The following is a 20870-nucleotide window of genomic DNA, read 5'->3' as shown; positions in this document are numbered from 1 at the left end:
AAATGTGTAATAAATCCAAAATTTCCCATAGTTCAAATTTTTTTCTATTATATATATTCTCACCATTTTATATTATATTATATATATTTGTATAATTTTTGAAAAATATTTTTCTAAAAATTGTTATTTAATATTGAGTGACGTTAATATTGAGTAAAATTTCATTGGATTCAATTAGGTTGTGTACTAGTTTCCGTATCAGTGACTACTTCCGTTGATTCGGCAGTAACAGGTTCGGAGATTGCAGTTTCTCGTGCAGTTTCTTGTGCAGTTTCTTGTACAGTTTCTTGCACAGTTTCTTGTACAGTTTCTTTGTCATTATCTGTGCATTCTTGATGGGAAGAAATACTTTCATCTTGCACTAGAATTTCTTTTTCTTTAATATCACTATCAGAATTAGTAACTGCAGGAGTATCTTGCATAGTATCATTATTAATGTCACTAGTACATTGTACTTGCGTGGTAATATTATTACTGTTACTAATATTTGTATTTAATGCACGCTTCAAAGCCAAATATTCTTCTACCGATCCTGTTGGAGCTTTCTCAAATGTAGCATTTGCATCAGTTGTCGATGGCTGTGCAGATACATTCAAGTTTGGTGATTTATTCAGCTTGGATAATCTTTGACGTTCCCTTAAACGTTTCCGAATCTCAGACTGTATCTTCGATTCTTTTATTACATTTTGGACGTCGTCAGTCTGATAATAACGCGACGCCCAAGTTTCTGCTGAATCCGATTTTGGCACAGTGGTTTGGGATACAGACTGCTTATTTTCTTGTTCAGAAAGGATGACAACTGTGTCTTGACTTTTATCCTCATCGCTATTTTCTATATCCATAACTTCACAGTAATCATCTAAATCAATATCATCTAAATCTGTCGATCTCTCTTCTTCAACTTTACTTTCTTCTGCTACTTTCTGTTCTGTCTTATTTTCTTCTTCAACAATAATTTCGTTTTCGTCAGAAGGATTTGTTCTCGATTTAACATTAATACTTTCATTACTTGATTTTTCTGTAATATCAGTAATATCAATATCTTTTAATTCTGAAGAGGTCGTAATTGTAGAAACAAGTTGGGATTTTCCGCGTGACTTTTTCTTCGATTTTTTCCGTCTCTCGGCAACGTTATCCGCAGAAATCGATATTGATAACACATTGTTTTTTATATCTACGTTTCTCTCAGGCATTATTGCTTTGCTTGTGTTAGTTAGATGCGTTTTATTCACAATACTTGTATTACTATGTTTCTCTATTATTTCTTGAGTTTCTTTTCTTTCCTTCGAATCTTGGGTGCTGGTTTTAATAGAATTTTCATCTGAATTGCTCGTGGATTTTCCAGCTTTCGACGCACGTTCGTTTTTCAGCTCTTGATTTATTCGTGTTTCTTCCCTATCACTATCGCTAGATAATAACTCGACAACTGGAGCAGGGTTAGGAATTACTAAAACAACATCTTCTTCCTCGCCTTTGTTACTTTGCTGAGAACCAATAATTCTTTCTAATTGCTTGCGACAATTCTCTTTCGCTTTGTCATCAACATCTTGAGATGCTCCAGTATTATTTTCTATTGCTTTACTGCCATTTGCTTGTGATGGATTAATAGGTGGAATTATATCTTCCTCTTTTCGTATCAAAGCTCTTATGGCGCGAGCTCGCATTTCTAATTCTAATAAATCTAATAAGCTGTCTCCTTCTTTTCCTTTATCTTTGTCGTCTTCCTTTTTAATTTTAACATCCTCAGTTTTATCATTACTTTCGCTTTTAATGTTACACTTTGGTTTAATATTATACTTATTTAAATTATTTTTCTTATTAACTTGTGTTTTCCCTTTAGTTTTTGTTTTATCTCTTTTTAACTTTCCTTTCCCACCATTCTCCTTTTTGGATGAATCATCTTCGGTTAACCATTCCTCTGTATCAGAAATGATTTCTAAGGAAGGTCCTGTTATAGGAGAAGATATAAATGAGCAGATTATTCTACAAAATTTAAATTCTATGCCATAATACCTAATATTTATGTACCTGAATTATCAGAAACTTCACTTGTGTCTGAGGATTCCAACATAGATTTGCCATTTAATATAGATAATATTCGAGCTTTAGACATACCCTTTAACTCACTCTCACACCATTCTTCGAGTTCACTTAAATCCATTTGCTATATAAATAACACTTGATATATATTACTTGTGCTTGAGCGAATATTTTCATATAAAAACTATTAAACTAGCTGAAATAATTCATGCCATAACTCACTTTAAGAACCTGCGGCAACATAAGACGAATCTTTTCTGATTTAACAGATTTAAAAAGCTGTCGGGATAATTCTTTACGATCAGACAAATAATCTCTAATTGGTTTTAAATCTCTTGCATCAATCTCTTCTTCGTCCGATGATAGTGACGAAGATGTACAAGAAGATGCACTGCTGTATTCCTAATAACGAAGTAATCTTTAAAATAACGTGCACTAAAAATGTTTTTGTATAATTTTCATAATTTAAAGCAAGATGATGTTCTATAAATATAATTGTCGATAACTACCTTGTTGTTGCTTACGCTGTGTTTAGCTTTAGACATATTTATGTTGTTTAAGAAATGTTTCCTTCAATCTAAATAAATACCAATCAGCAGAATAAACTAAACTAACTTGTGAAACAATCCCCTTCTTATATTTTTATCTGAAAAATGTATAGGTATAGGTTAACGGATCTCTCATAACCATATTGTGTTAATTTACATTCTGTGTCAAGAAGAAAATTTATATTCACGTTAAAAAGGAAACGGAAAAAGAAAGTTATGCAGAATGTATTACATAATGCAATTAAAAGAAGCGAATTTAATAAAGAAAATTAGTCAATAATAACCTTTTAGGTTACTTTTGCCATCCTACTGGCACAAAACTGATCGAATTTTCAGTTGACACTATTTATGATTGTGGAAGATACTTACTTCATTTATCAGATACAACATAAATAGTACAGCTTAATTCTTGTAAAGATTATAAAGTATAATTCTCGCGTCACCGACAATTCCTGCCTGCTTTGTTTACATTTGTTTACGACTGACAGCGCATGCGGCATGCGGCATGCCATCATCCAGCGCATTCGACAACGATATCGTCGCAATCCATTAAAGATCTACTGAGGGTATCGTGTAGATGTCACTAGATGAGCGTACCGACGACGTTCTGTCAATGCGATAATATAATGCAGTATAACCTGTGCTGTTGACAATTGTTGACAATTGTGTTTGTCAACAAGATGACATTAATCAAATATAATTGCTGAATGCGATCGCAGTAAGTACTATCGTATTAGAGAAATGAAAGTGTTCACGATAAGGACCGATATTATCTTAAACGGATTCTCTCTTAATGTAAGCATTTGTCTTTGACAGGCATTTTGACATATAAGTACCAGGTTTCCAGAGATTAATCAGCTTTGACACTTATCACATATCGTTACTTCAAGAAACAAATATCTACGAACACTTTGGTAGTATGCTGATTGAGCAAAGTATATGATACTATTTATCAAGTTTAGTATCAATCAAATCTTTGCCAAGCGCTGCATAAGTCAAGAAAGAAAAATGTTCAACCGCTTTAAGTCAGTATTAATGAGTGCTGTGGGCGCAAGCGAGCTTGGCCTGCAGTACCCTAATGATTCGGATAATGATATGGCAGACTATATTAACTCTAATTACGTGGTAGAAGTGGAAAATAAACCTTACAGCCGTCCAAGTTTTCTAGGATTGACAGCTGAAGAGACACAGGTATTTCTTATATGAATTATATAGCAAATTGATTTATATATTTTTCAAACACCGATAATTTGATTGTAATGGTATTTGATATTTGCCTAAATTATACATATTGAATGACTGTATTAAATAGGTGAGTGCAGATCACAGAGTAAGGCCTATAATAGTTCCGAGAGATCTTAGCCGTTTGCCGTGGTGTGCTGGCTACGCAGAATGTATAAATGCTGGCAAAAGTACATGGAATGAGGATCAAGCCTCAGCAACACGTGGCGACTTGAAATTGTCGGACATTAATGTCACACTGCCTTATGTCATGTTTTCAATGTTCGACGGACACGCAGGGTACCAAGTGGCTCTTACGGCACGATTACATCTACACAGGATAATTCTTGTATGCGCTATTTTTGACAAAATTGTCAGATAATTCAATATATATACATATATTATGTGAAATACTTATATTAATGATCTATTTGAAAACAGGAAAGGTTACTGGCTATACCAGGCAATATGCTATTGAATGAAGATGAAAATGAACTGATTAAGGGAAGAGATCTAGTTACAGGTGCTATAGAATTAGCATATAGACAAATGGATCAAATGGTGGAGATGCAAGCTCAAAATGGTGGTGGTGGTTGTACGGCTATTACAATTTTATTTCTTAATGGAAGGCTTTATGCAGCAGGAGCTGGTGACTCCAGGTTATATTATAATTTATATACATATTTATATATTTGCTATATATGGAATATTATTGAATTAAATATAATTGTTCTCTCTTATACGACCAGGGCTGTATTGGTTTTGGGAGAGGAACAACGTGCTCTTACTAGAGATCATACTCCAGATTCTGAATCAAATCGTGTTAGAGCTTTAGGTTTTTTAAGAAGCAACGAGTTGCTCAAAGGTCATTTCACTCCGTTGGAATTTAGAAAAAGACCGTTGCAGAAGGAACTGGGATCTATGGTTTTGTACAGAGAACCTTTTATGACAGGTTGGGCGTATAAAACTTTAACGCATCCTGATTTAAAGCTACCGCTTATTTCGGGACATGGAAAAAGGGTACATTTTCGTGCAGTTGAGCAATAATTTATAATTTCAAATTAAAGTAATCTTGCTATAATAGTATTAAGTAAGTTTGTTTCATGACGTTTAGAGCAGAGTAATGGGAACGATAGGCGTGACTAGAGGGTTTGGAGATCACGGTTTGAAAGCAGCAAATACCGGTGTTAATATCAAACCGTTCCTATCATCGCAACCTGAAGTACAATCTTTGGAATTGGACAGTTGCAATCTTACCGAACGAGATTGCATTATTATCGCCACGGACGGACTTTGGGATGTAGTAACGGACAAAACAGCGGCAGCTATACTTAGAAAAACTCTTGCACCTGATACTCCATCATTAGAATATAGGTATTATTGCGAAGTATATACACAAAAATGAACAACAATGTAACTGAAATAAGGTACTATATACATTCTTTGGTTTAGACTGACAATGGGTGCTCAAGAATTGGTGCAAGCGGCAAGAGGTCGATTAATCGGTAGAGTATGGATGGGAAAACCGGAGAATTCCAACGAGACAGATGAAAAGTCCTCGCCTATAGCATCGGTGGATGACATTAGCGTATTAGTGGTACCTTTATATCCTTATTTATGTGAGCATAAGCAGTGGCTGAAAACGACACAACAAGAACGAAAGTACGCTGCAGATTCCCTAGCAACAATGTGCTTCGATTATCCTATTTCTAATAGATCCACTGATAATCCTGCATAATAAATCGTTACGATTCTTCGATAAAGTGCTCTACGTGAAATAGTAACAATGTTACTCAATACCGCAGCTAACGAATTACATTTATCTGCATTACTACAATGACTCATCGTATATCCGCGATGATTTTTATTTTGTTATAGAATAATTAGCGATATCTAAGTGCACGGTTGCCGTATATTCTCTATGATTCTCTTCGCAAAATATTAAATTATTATATACTGCCACATGTACATTTTAACTACAAAAGGCTATGTTCTTATTATTTAAGTAAACATTCCACTGTGACATTATTTTATGTGCAACATGAAATATCTACAATATTCCGAATATTTAATACGTGTGATCGTATATAAATATCTCGTGTATAAGCACTAATTTTTTGATTGTTACAACTATGTAACTAGTATATATAGACTGTACACAATATAATATCAAAAGATATCAATATTTTTATATTGCTTTTGAGGCAAGCATATGTTACCATTCAATGTTTGAGCGTATTATGATGTTTCATCATTATACAATAGCTTTATGTTGAAAAGATTAACTCTATGACTACGAACATACATATGTGTGTATATGTATATGTATAATTAAGATTGAGAATGCTATATTAAGAAATGAGTAAGATTTTAAGTAAATAATTAAAACTCTTCAATTAACTTTTTCGATTTACTCGATCTATCTATATCGATATTCCTTTCATTCGGAAATGTTAGAGATGTTTTGCATGTTGTAGTCAAAGAGTTAAATTGGATGAAATTGTAAGTATGATATGAATGATCTATGTGTGTGTAAAAAATTGTATATAAATAGAAAAACATTGCTATCTCTTTTACTGTAACCACGATAATAATTAGATCATGTCTTATAACTGTAGCTATATTATATTAAATAAATATTATACGAAAATATCTCTTTTGTGTACACATTTACTTTTATTTCAGTAATCTTTCAGTAAAATTTCAGTGAAGAAATTGTTTGATTAATTGCGAATTTAATTACTTGGCGTTCTAACGATTGATGTTTCCATTGATGCATTTTCAATCAAATGTATAGACGCGTTTCTAACGTCTTGGTATTGTAAGAGACTTAAAATAAAAAATTGTATCTACATAAAAGTTTTAAAATCCATTACCGATTGTGCACAATATAACAATTGTCACAATATTCGTTATTTTGTTTGAACTCCCAATAGTATTATGCTTATTTTTATATCATCTCAATATATAATTTGCAATTGTAATTTAATATACAAAATTATCTTTACAACCGCAGCGACCACAGCATAATTTACACAATGCAGATTTCAATTAATTTATGCACTTATTGTTGTAAATGTAACAATCGCAACATTAACTACAACAAATTAAAATTTAATAAAATTTAACTAATTTAATAACATTTCCAATATACATATTTGAATTGATTCATGCTCATTCAATATAAAATACATTGTGATACTATAAAAAACATTGTGAAAATAATACTACGATCGCACGGAATTCACTTGACAAAAACATTCGAGATATGGTATATCCTACAATAATATTATTAGGACTTTTTTGACGAAACTGTCGCGCGTTTACACTCTATATATATGACATATTCTGTTATATTACTCCTAGAAATTTACTTGAAGAAACTGTCGTATTTACGTGCTCTAACGACGTAATATCCAATGGCAAATTTTTTATTAAATGTATAGGGGGCACACACTATATATAACCACAATGATTTCAATTTCAGATCTTACGTTTGATGTACATATACGCCACTTTCAATTTCTTTTGCATGAACATAAAGGTCATTTTCGCATGCTTGTGACATCGAAATTTGTACTCACCGGAGCTGGATCGGCTTCGGCCACGAAACTGCGTCGACTGCAATCGTTGAAACGGCGGCGCCTATGAAGATCTCCGACGACTGATACGTTCCAGTGATCACCCGTCACTACAACCATCACTCCCGACGAAAACTCGCGCTCGTTATTCACTCTGAACGGATAAAATTCGCGATCAACTACGGAGCGACCGCACTCCGCGTTCCGAAAGGTTCGCGCTACCGAAACTGTCATGGCGGCCGAAATGACGCGCAACGCCGCGCCGGCGTGCGGCGACGCGTCCATGAGCGCTTGCGCTCGCCGGCGCTCGGTGTCGCGACGGTTGCCAGCCATGTCGACGACTGACGAGACGAACAATACGACGAGATACTCTGAAACATGAAATGATTAGAATAATTAGCGACGAGGATTAAATGCCTTCTATCTTCGTTTTTTAGCAAACTATATGAGAATAATATTATCCATTTCTAGCTAAAAAGAAATGTTCCATTAGGCGCAGTATAGGTGCGCGTAATACAATCACAATTTAAACTTAATTACAAAATATTATATCTAATAAAGAGTATGCGCTTTGAATCTCCCGAAAGAAGACAAGGCTTACGTCTGCACATCGATCGGAATCTATATATATATTCACCGTAACTGAATCAGCTTCGAGAACCTGCATTGCGTCGATCGCGATCGATGAAACGGCATTGCTCGCAAACGCCCGCGACTGATACGTTCCGACGATCGCCCGTTACTTTACTTACTTTAACTTGCACTCCCGATGAAAACCTGCGCTCGTTATACACTCTGAACGGGTGAAATTCGCGATTAACTACGGAGCGATCGTACGTTCCGAATCTGTCGTTCGCGCTACCGCATCTGTCATGGCGGCGCCGGCGGGCGGCGGCGCGGCGGCGGCCGAGAAAATGCGCGCAGCGCGCGACGTCGGGTGTTTCAATATCGAGATAATTTGAAATGTAAAAGATTAGAATTCGGGAATACAGTATCACAATTTCGAATCAACCTGCATCTATGAGCCTCGATTGTACTAAAATTCACCGGAATATAGAATTCAAATTAATCTACTATACTTTGATACTTGTTAAAAGATTTGGCGAAAAGTTGTTTCATCACGAATTAAATTAATTAGAGACGTACGTTTGTACCTTGGCTATGAGATGGCGTTATGGATATAAAACTGATGCCGTTTTGCGACAATATGCCGATTAGTTTTCCTAAGTTCGCCAAGAGATTACGCCACCAACATGAAATTGATGTTTGCTCAGTTTGCTGCGACAAAATTAGATGCTAAACTTAACAAAAGATGACGCTGCAGGTATTAAATGAGAATTTTGCAGTATGCCGATTATATATATATTCTGAGCTTATCAAAAGATGACGCTACAGATATTAAGAATATTTGCAAATGCAACAGCAATGTCCATTACATGCCACCACAATAGTGATCGTTAAGATACATCAATTAGATAACGCATAATATGATATTCTTCTTCGTAATTTAAGAAAATTAAAAAGAATTAGCGCTACATGAAACATGCTAGATGCATTTATTCTATTAGCATGCCTGCTTATCTTGAACATAATATTTCAGACTTCTATTTAATTTACACAAATTATTGAAGTAAAAATGACATAATCTTGAGTTACGAAATAATCAACCGCGTCAGAAATTGTTAAAAATAAACCACGAAAGCAAATAAATTTTTATACGACACATCATCAAATATGACAAAATCGATACGAGCTACGGTAAACCGTACAAAATGTACGAATTACGAACGTATTTCTACCATGTCCTATTATAATTGTCGGAAGTCTCGTAATAGACAAATATTGCAATTCTTATAACGTTCAACTTTCGCGAAAATTTTGCTAAGTTTCGAAAGAGTTAGTCGCGCATTGCGACTCGAAAAGAATGTTGTAAAAAATGATGTACAATATAACGTACAATCATATATAACCGGGCTATTTATAATCTCTTGCTCTTACACGCGCATATATATTCTCGGTATCTTTCGAACAGCATTTCTAAAGCAAGCATTTCGTCAAATCCAGCACCGTGCTGTTACGTTCGCAAAGTTGCGTGTAGATAAACGATCTTAACATACCGCACTAGCGGTAGGAAATCCTACATTTGTTTACTTTGTATATATAATTGCAGCGTAGTCGACGTAACGTAGCTGAACGTTTGGTTAACTCTTTCATATTAATGAGGTCATGTTGCACCATCCCAGATAGGTCGATTTATCAAAAATAGATTTTGAAACGTCTGCTGTAAATTTTGTCGATAGAATGTCATCAGAAATATAGGTAACAGAACTTGCTAACAGAATATAATGAAAGATTAACTGCAGAAACTGAACAGACTCTGCCAGTTTCCGATGATGTATTTTATTTAAACGTTTACGAAATGACATCAGATTCCATTCGGTTTATGGTTTATGCTGACAATCTGCTGTCAGATTATATCGGCAGGCTCTGCCGGCAAAACATGAGACATGCAACATAAATATGATACTGGATCCGTTGCAATATCTGAGTAAATCTACCGCCAATCTGTTGTCATCCTGCCGATTTGCTTACTGAGATTTTACATCTTTGATTCCGGTTGACTAAATCCTGCTAATTTTCAGTTTTGTTAAACAAAAGAAAACAAATAATTCAATGTTTCTCACGGTCGTGTGAAAGTTACGGAACGATCATGGAAATTGGGCGATTTAAGAATCGAGATGGCGATCAGCCAGCGCGAATTAATTCGTTGTTACGAGGCAATTCGCTCGATTTACAAGCCTTTCGCGAGAAATAATGCACCCGCGGATAAGCTCGGAAGAGTATTCGGAGAGGTGTAAGCCTCGGGAGAGGGAAGAATATAAAACGCATCGATCATGCCGAAAGCGGACTCGCGCACTGAGGCCTAGAGCGTTGTCGTGCTTCGCTATAAGCGGGTTTGCCCGTTTTTGCCCGGTGTTAAATAGCGAACTTTTCGGACGAGCGTGCGGGCACGCACGTGGACACGTTTTATACGTTTATGTGTACGGGAACAAGAGTGCATTTCCTCGTCGCATGGCTGGGGCACAGTCCGAAACAGTTAACTCTCATAAATTTAATTACGAAACGGCAACGCGACCGAAATGGAAGACTCTCTTTCCGCCGGGTAAAATCGTGGATTAATCTCGGCGCGGTAATTTTTTCGAAACTACATCATTTATCGATGAAGTCTATGATAACTATAAATTATTAACGCGATGTTATCGCTGAAGATCTCTATCTAAAAAGCTTTTCTATATCGGCCATATCGGGTCTACATATAAGTAGATGACATCAAGATGAGATCGTAGATCAATAAATAATCGATCGACGATATCGATGACACGTATTTATTCTAAAACATTTGAGAGTATGAAAATAAATACTTCTTTAATCTTTCCGCAACAAAACAGAAAGATTATTTATTAGCGTTAAAGAAATTTTTCTAAAAGTTTAGAAAAATTAAAATTTACGAAATAAACAGTTAATTTTTAATACCTTAACTGCTCAATGTCAATTAAGTTTATCGCTTCACTGTAAGAAAAATAATTAAGAAAATGCTGGTACATCACGCTTCATTAACGTGGAAGGACGAGTGAAATATGAGCAGAATACCTGGTGGCGTGATGTTTTGTTCCATTACGGATTAAACGGTCGGGGCAGCTGAAAGACGTTACGCAGCAAATTCCTGTCGACCGACGGCAATGAAGTCGGAGATGAATTGTAATGTACCATACATTTCCGCCAACTAAGAGCGACAGCGTAAAAGGACGCCGAGATAGAGTGTCGCAAATCACCGTACGAAAGTGCTCTTCCACAAAAGTATAGACGAACGTTGTGAAAACTAAATCTAGCCTGACAGCTCCCCGTTGACCCTCCATCGCACAATTTTGTAAAAAAATTGCCGCGCACTGGGAACGCGGATCTCAACTTTCCCATGTAATGCATCACCTTTTTCAAACCACTCCAGTTCAAATCGACGTACGCGATTATGTTAATTTGTAGCTATTATAATGAGATTTAATTTAATTACACAAATTCATGAAATACGCCCAAGAGAGCATTAGAAAATTTCTCAAATCGATATCTTATCCTACAGTAAGATACATATTTTCTTATATATTATGATACCTTATCGCACAAAAACAACTTTTACTTATCTGTTTTAATATTAAAAAGATGTTAATTTTTTTCCATTTATATCTTAACAAAGGGAACCTGATCAATCACACACGCACACACACACACACACATACGCACATGATAGCTTTATCATGAAGATCATGTTATCTCAGGAACGTAATATGAGCCAGACATTTGGTCGAAAAATGGGACGCACTACTTTTGAACGGCCATTCGATCGGCTATATGTTTTTCATAGTGCTGGATTATGACGGGCGATCTGTCACGGTCACCGTAACAGTAACTCCAAGGGGTTGGAAAGGGCTTAATGCCTCTCCTGGATAGCGCAAGAAAGAGTTGCGCGTGTAGAGGATGGGAAAGGAGTAGCGTTACACCATATCAAAATGGCCACAACTTAGGGGTCCTGTGCTACCCCGATATATCATCGTTAGAGAACTTTGGACGGCTTCCTGGTTCCAGCATTGATGGCTTCCTCCGATACGACATGATGTATCTGTTCCTCATTGCTACGGCGTGAAAATGAGAATCGGATGCAATTTGAAAGTAAAAATATCACCTCATAAAGCGATAACAAAACATTCCCCCCCATTATTTACATATTCGTCTTCTGATTCGCACTTCGATAGGAATTGTATATTAATTAAAAAGGGGTGAATTATAATCTTTCTGTTTATACAGTAGTCAATCAAGTCGATCTTTTTAGAAAGAGCCCTATGGTCTATCCAGAATAATTTTTATCGATATGCTGATATCACTTTGTAAATGCAATTAGTCGTAAATTGAAAAAAATCGCTACTCATAATGACGAGTTTTAAAGTTTTTTAACTTTTGATCTAAATATACATCGCTGTTATTGACATTTAATAACTTAGTCTTTTACTTATCACATGTTAAAATTTCAAGTTTATTGTATGTTACAAATTTGTGCAAAAATTGCAACATTAAGATCAGCCAATGCTTTGCACGTCTCTCTTGAAATTCACATCGTAAACTGTACGACTCCACACTGTAAATATGTCGCTGTTGATTTAGATTGTTGCGTGCTTCTTGTAGACTCTCCTAGCTTGCATGAACCTAATGTCCGCCGGCTGGAAGCTAACGCCCGGCTGCCGAACGTAATGCAACGGATAATGCGGCAAGTTTGCTAGTGAGGAATTACGTGACCAGCCCTTAGTTTCAGCTACCAGCCGTATTGTAGCTAAGTGACGCGCCATACTTCTCAAGTATTCAGGCAACGGGACTGAGCAGCTAATGTAAGCTTACGCGGTGCTAAGAAATTTCAATTTGGCATTTAAAGCAATTTGCTGGTTACAAGGGAGCTCTCATCTTTGACAAAACAACGTTATATTGCAAACAAATATGAAAGATCAAATATGCTTCGACATTACTTTCCGTCGTACAATTTAAGTAAGTTTTTTACTATTATTAACTAGTAATTTCAGATAAGAATTAAACATTAAAGTTTTGTAAGGTTCTTATCAGCTAGATCATAAGATTTGATATCAATCCAGTTGAAGAGCAATTTTCCAGGAAAAAATCTGTTATTATTGAAAAGAACGAATCGAGCGATCAATCTCGAATTTCGTATTCGCTATCGGAGACACAGCTCGGACGAGAATATCCAATTTCATTTAATCATATTCGGGGAAACAAAAACGGCAGATTGAACTCGATCGATTAAAAGTTAGGGACTACAGAAAATAATAAGACGCGAAGGAAATAAAGCAAAAACATTTCTCCTGTCTCGTCTAATTCGTAAGAGTTTCTTGCTATCATTAGGTATTTTTTTTACCTCGGGATAATAGTGACAGACCATAAGGTTTGCAAATTATGAAACGAATCGGTTGACTGACGGGGATTTCCTCAGAAATGTGTATTAACCGCGAACGGACAGATAGAATGATTACCTGCACATCGGTGCGCACACGTTCGTTCGCATATTCACGTGCTGACAAAGACTATACTGACAATGAGCTAAATTAAGTTTTTCTCTACGAGTCCTTTATGCAATGTCACGCAGATAATCGCAATCTCTTTGAAAACTACATTCCCGCGTGACACTGACGTTGAACTTAAAATGAACCTTCCGGAAAAGGGAAATAAACCAATTACGGATAATAATTGTGTAAAATACTTATGAAATTAAGTATCGACGAGTTTTTTTTTCCTATTCCTAACAGATATCTCGAGTATAATCGGGACCGCCGAAGCTGCCAACTGGAAATAATAACGGAGATGGTGCCGTCACTCAGTCCGTAATTATCGTCGTATATTTCAGTCGCTCCCGGCGCGATATCAACTTTTCCTAAATACATTATCTAGATTTCGCATCGGCGTTAATCTGCCCCGCAGTAAGTAATTAAATTTCCGCGAATGCCATTCTGCGGGGAGTTTATCTAGAGCGGTTATAAAAAATTCTGACTTTTAGTCGCCAGCTTTTATCGGTGAGAGGGACGACGACGAGTCGGCAGATAAATCCGGCCGAGCATTTCCCATCCGCGCGCGCGCGTCCTTTTCGCGGGTTAATGCGCTTTCCGCTGGACGTGCAACCATACTCGACGTGCGTGTGCCTTCAGAGGCCCACGTCGGTCGTGCCGACGACAGGAACGGTTATCCAATATCAAATTATCGTACGTCGAGCAAAGTTCCTCCGCGATTCAGGGGCTCCGAGTCCGTACGCCAATAACTTAATTCCGGCACTGACACAGCTCGTGATGGTATAATCTACTCTGGTCACCGCTGTGATTGGTCGTCTCGATGTCTTTGATTCTTATATATCGCGAAAAACCACGCGGGTTGATTGTTAAGATAATTCAGTACGCAACAATACAATACTAATTGAAATAATTAAAATATTACATACAATACAGTTAAAAATTTAATTTATAATAAAATATTCATGGCAATACTTAAAACACAAAAAAATTATTGTATATATCGGTAGAACTTTTCGGAACATTGTCTCATTTCTAAGATTTCGAGATTATGACATTTCGGCACATTGTCACGTTTCTAAGATTTCGAGATTATGCCCTTTCGGCACATTGTCATATAGTTTTCAATTTTTGTGATTTCGATTTTTTAGGACATTGCATGTCCACCCAATAATCTAGATTATCTAGAATATTAAATTATATAGATCAGTTCTCTATATGTGCGATTACGGTCCATAAAAGTTATCGATATAATAAAAATCGATTTTCACGATAATGTTCGCGAGATACGATTTAAATCATCCATTCACAGTAATGGTAAATTGTGTAATGTCATCATAACAATGAACAATGGGATGTCTTGCCAGTGAATCGAATCGCATTATCGATTATTCTCTTCTTATTAAGCAGCGTTTCTGCATCCCTTATCGTGCGTCATAAACCATCTGTAAATTCACCGCATGACCGAACAGTCGTCACTCGACCGTCTAGTGACAGATAGTTAGGCGTTACCCAAGCTGGTTACTGATCCTTCAACAAACACAGGCGGACAAACGCTTCCTAATTGTACTGGGAATTGTTTACGCTTACCTCGAGTATCTTCTCACCTTCCTCCGTTCACGGCTATTCCGTGTTTACTATCGTCGTTTCTTGCGCATATCTGCTGTCTGTTCCGGAAGAATAAAACGACAAAGATTAGGTATAGGAGCATTGATGTCCGTGGCGCTTAATTAAGCAACTGACGAAGAGGTTTCGTTAGGAGATCCCGTGTTTTTTTTTTTTTTTTTTCCATAGCTTGAGCCCATTTCTTGATGTTACGCTTGTCTCATCGAGGATTACTCTCTCGCCAACACAGGAAACAATGAATCCGCGTAGCGCAATGAGTCATGTACATATATCTCGCGACATATCGGATTAATTTCTAACCGTGCTACAGTATTTTTCGACATTTTTTGCGATAAAAAAAAGTACAGTTATTCATGCATTTCCATGTTCCATTAGGCGCATCACGTGCTACAACATCCGATTCCGGCAACGAAGTTGTTACTTTCCCGTCGTTATATTTAACAAAAAATTATGAATATAAAAATGTTTCGCTATAAATGTCGAAAAAATGATTTTAATTCAGTTCGTTGTATATAATTCTGTTTTTACTTACAATATTATCTCTAATTCAGTAATTTTAGTTTATTGTGACTACATTATTTTTACTTTTTGTAAAATTTTAGCCTAAATTAAAAAAATATATTAACTTAATTAACTCAAGATGGGATATTCTATAAAAGAAAAAAAGTTGAAAAATTTAAATCTTTGTTCTCGCATTTACGTCTCATTCTCTCCTATGAAATGCTGGATACGTGCCTGGATTTCAATGACGTTATCTTTGGGCAATTGGCGGATTGTACAAATAAAAAGAATTCCCCGGGCGGAATCGTTTTGTCAAAGAGCCAAACGCAGCCGCAGAGTGTTATACCAACGATGCAACGTGTCTGAGTAAATACACGAGCGTTGTTAAATATTTGAACATCCACCATGCGACTGTAAACGGGCTCCTCTGTTATGATATGTATCATTAACTCTCGCCGTATATGTATGTACGTACGGAAATCTGTCGCCGTAAACTAGACGTTTGTATAAAGAGCCGCGCGTTCACGTCGCAGATATTTTGCAATCAAGATCCCGAGTGTGATGTCAGGTGCACACGGTAATGTTCTCAAGTCTTCCGCTGAACAACACTTGTGCACCGGAAAAGACACATTGGAGATAAGCGTCGCGTGGAACACGATATTCGGACGTCGCGACGCGTCCATGCTCTAGCTCATCCTCTTGTACGCCTTGGGTGTCGTTCTCGCAACGATACATCGATTTACTGCGGTTTTACTAGTGCCGCGCAGCGGCTATTCGTTTTAACGGTGTATAAAAGCAGCGGCGTATAAAGCATATAAAGAAAATATCAGCATTGACCTGCAATACGTGCGCGGGATGGCGATATAGTTCTTGCTTATACTGAAATCACGTTGCATCGACACGAATCACTCTGGAAACGTTACCGCCTCTGGATTATGATAAATCGTACGAGAGAGAGAAGAAGCGATGAAGTTTGAAGAAAAATGCCAAATTATATTAAAGAGCAATTAAATGAAGTCCATAATATATTATCAAGAATGTCAATATTAATTTATGATCTTTCATATCTCGCATATGCGACAGCGACATGACCGTTTCGTATTAATGTGACGTTAATAATTTGCGACGATCTTTATATCGTTTCGAGCACACGATTACTGCATTTGCAGGATTAAGCCGGGAATGGAAAGGAAGCCACACTAAACTGGCACAAAACTCCTCTCGCTAGATAGATCGCAGGACAGGTGCAGCGGCGACCGATGCTGGTATTTCCGGAGAAAAAATATCGCTCGTTTAACACCCCCGGGTACAGCCCCACGAGGCCGATACGAGACGAATTATTGTGCCGCGCCAATCTACGAGGATTACTCGCGCCCACGAAGGGCCATCGGGACATCGTTCGACGACTTTACGGCGGCGCACGTGCAGTGCACCGCTCTGAAAGGGCATCGACGTCATTGCACCTTGAGCTTTCCTGGTGGATTAGTCGGACAGTTGCCAAGGTGCTATCAAGAATTTCAACTTTAAAAGCTCTTCTCGCCGTAATTCACGCTTTTGATGCTGAAAATCGAATTTTCGAGTTTTAATTCTTTACTGTCCATTAAAAACGTTAAATCGAATTTAACAGTTTCTGTCGGATAATTTTAGCGTCAGAGTGAGAGGATATCGATGCAGGGTTAGGTATTATAGATTTCAATTTTCAAGACAGGAAATATCATGCCGGCAGCTTATTAATCGCCAATCTAATCAGAAAATTGACGTTAATGCGTGACGTTTTAAGAATTTAAAGTAACAGGCTTGGAATCTTTATTTTTATTTAATGTATTTTCTTGATTTTTTTGATGTATCGGATATTAAATGCTCTTCCATACACTCTTACGAATTTATTGTATCTAAAATAAATATAATAGATATAAAGTCGTTACGTCATATTGAAATAAAATGTTTTTTTTTCTAATGCATTATATTCAGACTTTGTCTGATCTTAATATTATTATAATCTATCTAGACCTTCAGAAATTTAAATTTTCGATTAAATTGGGAGCTTCTTAAAACTTCACAACGCCTTAATAAAAGCGGAGAGAAAAATTGCGTCTTTCTTACTCGATTGGCACGAAATTTGGGCAGTTACCGAAGGTTTGACAAAACGTTTCACGTGCCACTCGAATGCCTCTCAAATTTTCCCCTCTGCCTCGTTTAATTCTCGTTAAAAAAGCAGAGGTTGAAGGAAAATTTTATTCCTTGGACCACGAACAAAGATAAAGAAAGAAAACATAATGGCACATGCTCGTGAACGACGATGGACTATATCAGACAGAAGCGACTGAAGCGAGTTTAGTAACTGCGAATCGACGATAGGCTCGATGTGCAGAAGTTCTGGTTTGTAATCGGCTCAACCGATTATTTAACTTTATTGCGCGCGGCGACGAACACAAATCCCGTATAGGTAGGTATAGGTATACATTGTAACTGCTACTCGCAGGAGCGCGATCAGAATTCCATATAAACCAAAACTATCGCGAGCCGATGTCCGATTTCTCTTCGTAACGTATCCTCGACGAATAATGGATTTATGACGCGCTCGTGTTAGGCTTCAAATACACGCATAACGGATTAAGGTCGTTGCCATGAAACTACGCGTCTAATGCACTCGGGCTCTTTATAATCTGTCGATTCATTGATATATGTAATGGATTGTCATAAATCCATTGTGATTTTAATCGGATTTATCGCTTCAAACATGTCCCGTTACGTTTATATGTAAAATAATTAGAATCGCAACATACGAAGACAGAAAATAAAAGTTTATTAGTTAAATAAACTCATCGATCGATATGAAGGATTATATAACAGATGAGACTCGAGCTAAACATTGTGATATAATGCGACGTATTTTCTTCTCTTTTGTGCGTCGATGATATCAAATATCAATGACAGATCAACGTTATCCAGTAATTAACGTCCAACAGAAAAAGATAATAATTTGTTGTCTCTCATTTTACTAAGAACTCTCATTTAATTTCTTATCACTGAGTAGATTAGATTTTTGAAAAATGGGAATTCGCACTTCTTTATCTAAACTGATTCGAAGTACTTTATTATCAAGTAGTTGCGTACTGGCCTGATAGCGTGATGATATCAGCTTTTATAGCGCGGATTTTTCAGAAATAAATATAAAATTCAGACCCCGAGCGAGATGCGTATATGCTAATTCGCAGGAATTAGCGAACGGCATTGAGTAATGGAGAAAACTAGTAACTGTCACTCCGTTTCATGTAACAATGGCCAATAAAGTACACGGTGGCAATGGAACTTTTCTGTTCGTCTAAATTGTCCTAACGACTGACCTTCCTCCCGTTCACACTCTCTTATCTCCCTTCTGTCATACCACCGAAGGTTTGCCCTTGTTTGCTTTTAGATAACATTTGATATTAATGTAGCTTTTAGATATAATTAAGACTTAATTATTGTTTTAAATAAATACATGTATAAACTTTAACATATATATATATAAGTTACAATAAATACAATATTTATAAATATCGTTTAGCGACGAAAATATAAGATCATATTTTCGCCATTAAATCTATATCTATATATTTATTAAAACTATATCTATTTTTATATATATATAAACAAATGTCCTGACTGACTCATCAACGTCCAGCCCAAGCCCAAACCCTTAAACCTAGAAACATGAAATTCGGAAAGAATATTCCTTCCATGATGTAAGCACTCACTAAAAAGAGATTTTTAGAACTTTAATCCCTAACGGGGTGAAAAGGGGTAAAATGTGTTTTCACAGATTCCTCGACGGACAACATCGGGCAGCTTAAGCTAGTACCAAATAAAGCTAATTCATTTTTAATTTATAATTTTCAATATTTATGATATAAAATTACGTAATTTGGAACATTTTAAATATATTTAATATTTTGAAAATATCTATCTTTAAGAATATTCTTCAAGATTTAATTCGGCAAATATTAAAATTTATTTAATTTCAAATTCAATGTATAAGCGAATTATATATAATTAAACATGGTTTATAATAAAAATTTTTAAGAGAAATATTTCCTTAAATTAATCGTTCAAACGATACAAAATCTGTTCCAATCCGTATGTTTAATGCTAGTTAGAGAGTTCAATACTGCACCATTAGCATCGATTCCCGATCGGCGGAGCCGTTCTGCGGCTCGTTAAGACGACCGAAGTCGGCTTTTGCCTCGGATCTCCGAAGCATATACCCAGATAATTAATGGCAAGCGCATCGTGTGCAGCGGTGATAGGCGGACTACGCGAGCGGACTGCGTCTCGCGCCTGCCACGGTCAAGACAGGTGCTACGGGGATCGGGCCGGTCCCGCGATCGCAGAGTTTGTACGTCGAATGAATAATGCGAGTGCACTTGCATCCCGGCGTTCGATCGTACCTTATATACGTAGAAAGGAAGGTGAAGTCGCCAGGGCGCACCCCGCGCACTGCCTCGGTATTAACCGCTTATATCGTCCGCCTGTGCTAGTGCACAAGTATGCATGATGCGATAGGTACGCACATGCACACGCTCTCGCGTGTCGAGGATTACGGAAGAATGAGAGCTGCGTGCAGAAACAAAAGAAAAGGAAAAGAAAGAAGAGAAAGAGAGAGAGAGAGAGAGAGAGAGAGAGAGTCTCGTAGGTATAAACTTCCATATGCCGAAACGCGGAGAGCGAGGAAAAGCTCGCATTCATTGCCCATCGGACTGCTTCCTAGCATCCCCGGTCTCATTCACGGGCAGCAGAACGTGGTTTGCAGAAAATTAACATTAGGCGGAGACGGGAGGTACCTGTATATATTCGCGGAACATATGTGAAACATGTATTTGCGAGCAGACATTCATTCGAAAGTCAGTTAGCAAAATCTGGATAAGAATGATCAGATAAAACACGTTATTTTCGAAATGATGGTTATTGATAACCATACAAAGTCAATAACTATACAAACCATCTGCAGTCGTTAATCAAGACGTCTTTTGAACCACTTCAATTCAGGCTGCCACCTGTAAATCATACAAGTTTTAAAAGTTTATCGAAGTATCGCAAATTTCTTTTAACTGTGTGTTTACTCCGAATAAGCAGCTCTCTTGAGATATCCGCAAAAAATTCGAAATGAGTTCCTTTATCGAATATAATAGCTATGTAAAAAATAAAACAAGTAACAATATCCTTTTCATAGATAAATGATTTTATGCATATTATTTGCA

At 36.8% G+C, this 20870-nt stretch overlaps 2 protein-coding genes across 3 annotated transcripts; one reads left to right on the top strand and one right to left on the bottom strand.

The window, feature by feature from the left end:
• Nucleotides 1–8: 8 nt before the first annotated feature.
• On the bottom strand, nt 9–3097 carry LOC139817482 (uncharacterized). The gene is made up of 5 exons (XM_071785614.1): nt 2958–3097; nt 2550–2686; nt 2263–2442; nt 2029–2164; nt 9–1948 (listed from the first exon to the last, which is right to left on the bottom strand). The coding sequence occupies exons 2-5, from the start codon at nt 2583–2585 to the stop codon at nt 171–173; spliced, it is 2130 nt and encodes a 709-aa protein (XP_071641715.1). The 5' UTR covers nt 2586–2686; nt 2958–3097; the 3' UTR covers nt 9–170.
• Nucleotides 3098–3159: 62 nt separating this feature from the next.
• Nucleotides 3160–6461, top strand: LOC139817484 (protein phosphatase 1H). Of its 2 annotated transcripts, none has more exons than XM_071785616.1 (7): nt 3160–3306; nt 3405–3779; nt 3901–4158; nt 4251–4468; nt 4559–4844; nt 4924–5183; nt 5262–6461. In XM_071785616.1, the coding sequence occupies exons 2-7, from the start codon at nt 3528–3530 to the stop codon at nt 5545–5547; spliced, it is 1560 nt and encodes a 519-aa protein (XP_071641717.1). In that variant the 5' UTR covers nt 3160–3306; nt 3405–3527; the 3' UTR covers nt 5548–6461. The 2 variants fall into 2 exon arrangements, with proteins under 2 accessions (XP_071641717.1, XP_071641718.1); XM_071785617.1 differs by having other exon boundaries at nt 3161–3306; nt 4559–4829.
• The last annotated feature ends 14409 nt before the right edge of the window (nt 6462–20870 follow it).

This window comes from Temnothorax longispinosus, chromosome 8, assembly GCF_030848805.1.
Source record: "Temnothorax longispinosus isolate EJ_2023e chromosome 8, Tlon_JGU_v1, whole genome shotgun sequence".
NCBI lineage: Eukaryota > Metazoa > Arthropoda > Insecta > Hymenoptera > Formicidae > Temnothorax > Temnothorax longispinosus.
Note: the sequence above shows the minus strand (reverse complement) of the source record. Positions and strands in the feature narration are given on the sequence as shown.